Raw genomic sequence first — 2,339 nt, 5'->3', positions numbered from 1 at the left:
ACTTAGTTTATTTTTTTCCATTTTATAAGTAGCCTAATGAGTCAGACTGCCGAGAAACACGATGAACATTTCCAAGCACTTCACCCAAAATGTAAGCATTTTTCAAACCTTATAATCCAAGCATTTTCAAGGCTTTTAAGCGCCCGTACGAACCCTGGAAGAAGCAAGAGACCAAATGGAGGTATATTAGTTACTTTATTTCAGATACTTAAGCTGAGACTTTGTTGTACCTAATGGTCAAGTTGGTGCCCCGTGTTTAAGGGTGAATACAAGAGTAAACTGCAAGTGAGTGTGGTCCTGGAAACAAAGAAAAAGGAAAGTGGTCCCTGCCCCAGTTAGGTTTGGAAGGAGGGTTTACTCATCATGGCCCTCATAGCCATCAGGAAGAGCGTTCAAATGTGGATTGTGGAAGAGGGATTTGTTGCCATCACCCCAGGGGAACCGCTGTATGAATGGGGGGGAGAAGGCACATTTAATGCGCGACATCGATCAATTATGACAAAGTCAAACAGGCATTTAAATGTTAAGTTTAAAAAGAAGTATAGGCACATGGTATTCCAGAGGTACAGAGATGAAGAAGGGCTTTGATATTTGTGTTACAGAAGAGTGCGGGCTTGCCCTTTGAGGCAGTGGTGCTGCTGCTGTGGCATGATGCCATTTAGTGGTAATGGTGTGGCTATGTATTTGTGTAGTGTGCATATGTATGTATATATACTAGGTGTAACGGTACGTGTATTTGTATTGAACCGTTTCGGTACGGGAGTCCCGGTTCAGTTTGGAGGTGTACCGAACGAGTTTCCACACGGACATATTAAGTAGCGTAACGCACGTAGTGTAAACAATGCACACCGAGGCACAACACACGGCATGCTAGCAGCTAACGGGCTAGGATAGACTGACCATACGTCCTCTTTTCACCGGACATGTCCTCTTTTGCGGAGCTGTCAGGGCGGAGTTTCTTAAATGCCTCAAATGTCCGGCATTTTGAGTTAGGGTTGCGTGTATTTTCAATGTACGTTCAGGGTTAAGAAGGGGTTAAAAACAAAACAAACAGTGGCATTGGTGAGGGAGGGGCAGAGACAGAGAGAGAGAGAGTTATGATAAACGCGCATGCGTTGCCAGGCTCTGCTTTTTATCCATAGATTTATCACATTTCATTTTTTATTATCTATAGCAGGGGTGTCAAAAGTGTGCCCCGGAGGCCATTTGCGGCCCACAGCTAATGTTTTAAAGGCCCACGGCACATTCTAAAAATTCTATTCAAATAAACAAAAACATAACATAAGTGAAATAAAAAAGCTTCAAGGTTAAATGTAATTTAGAAAAAGTTGCAATGTTGACTAATAAAACAAAGCTGTTTTTTTTTCTTTCAAACGGTCATTGCTCAAAATCAATGTTATTATGAATTATTGACCTATCCAAGGTACTTTTAATTTACTTTTAATTACTTCACATCAAATATTCCACTAAGAAAAATATTTTTGGTGGAATATTTTGCAAATTTGGTAAATAACCCAAAAATGTATATTTTGTTGTTTACTTACTGTACCGAAAATGAACCGAACCGTGACCTCTAAACCGAGGTACGTACCCAACCTAAATCTTTGTGTGCCGTTACACCACTAACATATACATCATTTATGTATAGACAAGGTCATTAAGTGTGTACATAGAGTGAACAGGTATTTCTAGCTCAGAGTAATTTATGATTTTAAGAAAAGGGGTGGGATTAAATAAATGTAAACTTCTTCTCACTCCTTTTCAAATATGCAAAAAAAAAATTAAGAAAGAAAGTCCATTGCTCATTTTGTTAATTTTTTTTCTCCATTGTTTTAATTTTGTTATAATGGCTGTTAAGGCTATAGCACTGTATTGGATCAGGCTTGCTCTTGAAATAAAAGTATATCAAATCAAATCAAGTCTAACCTTGGTGCGGATGCGGAGGTGCGAGTAAGGGACGAACTCGGGTTGTTCATGGCTGTGTTGTTGTTCTTTCAGGTACATGTTCAGCATGCACACCGCCACACCAGGCAGGGCAACCACAAAGGTAAGGATCTTCCATGTCCTAGCTGGTAAGGGAAAAACAGTTTTACCAAAAAGATGTTGCGCAAACCAAGGCAATATACAAGTTATTTGCTACACAACAAATGTGTTATTCAGAGTTTTATTATTCATAGTTTGCTTAACAGTAATAGAATATTCTTATATGCTATAAGTGACCAGACGTCCCAGATCAAAACTGGGAATATAATCCCAGAGAAGGGGGGGGAAAAACAGCTATTTTTAAGTTGAATATGATTAGGTTATATATACATGCGTATATCCTACATAAACAATGT

General features: G+C 39.1%; 1 protein-coding gene across 2 annotated transcripts in view; it reads right to left on the bottom strand.

Moving 5' to 3' along the window:
• LOC133652684 (cytochrome c oxidase subunit 6A, mitochondrial) overlaps positions 1 to 2,339 on the bottom strand; it is a 5,230-nt gene continuing 2,891 nt past the window's right edge. The window contains exons 2-4 of one of the 2 annotated variants that reach the window (XR_009826608.1): positions 1,927 to 2,069; positions 231 to 444; positions 1 to 154 (exon numbers count right to left, since the gene is read on the bottom strand). Coding sequence is in view for 1 of the 2 variants with exons in the window: in XM_062051686.1 (XP_061907670.1) it covers positions 355 to 444; positions 1,927 to 2,069 (233 nt within the window). In the remaining variant the exon portion in view is untranslated. Of the gene's footprint in view, positions 155 to 176; positions 445 to 1,926; positions 2,070 to 2,339 lie in introns of those variants that run through there. The other variant, XM_062051686.1, reaches the window with a different exon arrangement.

This window comes from Entelurus aequoreus, linkage group LG06 (assembly GCF_033978785.1).
Source record: "Entelurus aequoreus isolate RoL-2023_Sb linkage group LG06, RoL_Eaeq_v1.1, whole genome shotgun sequence".
Classification (NCBI taxonomy): domain Eukaryota; kingdom Metazoa; phylum Chordata; class Actinopteri; order Syngnathiformes; family Syngnathidae; genus Entelurus; species Entelurus aequoreus.
The sequence above is the reverse complement of the archived record's forward strand: the minus strand, read 5'-3'. Positions and strand labels throughout refer to the sequence as shown.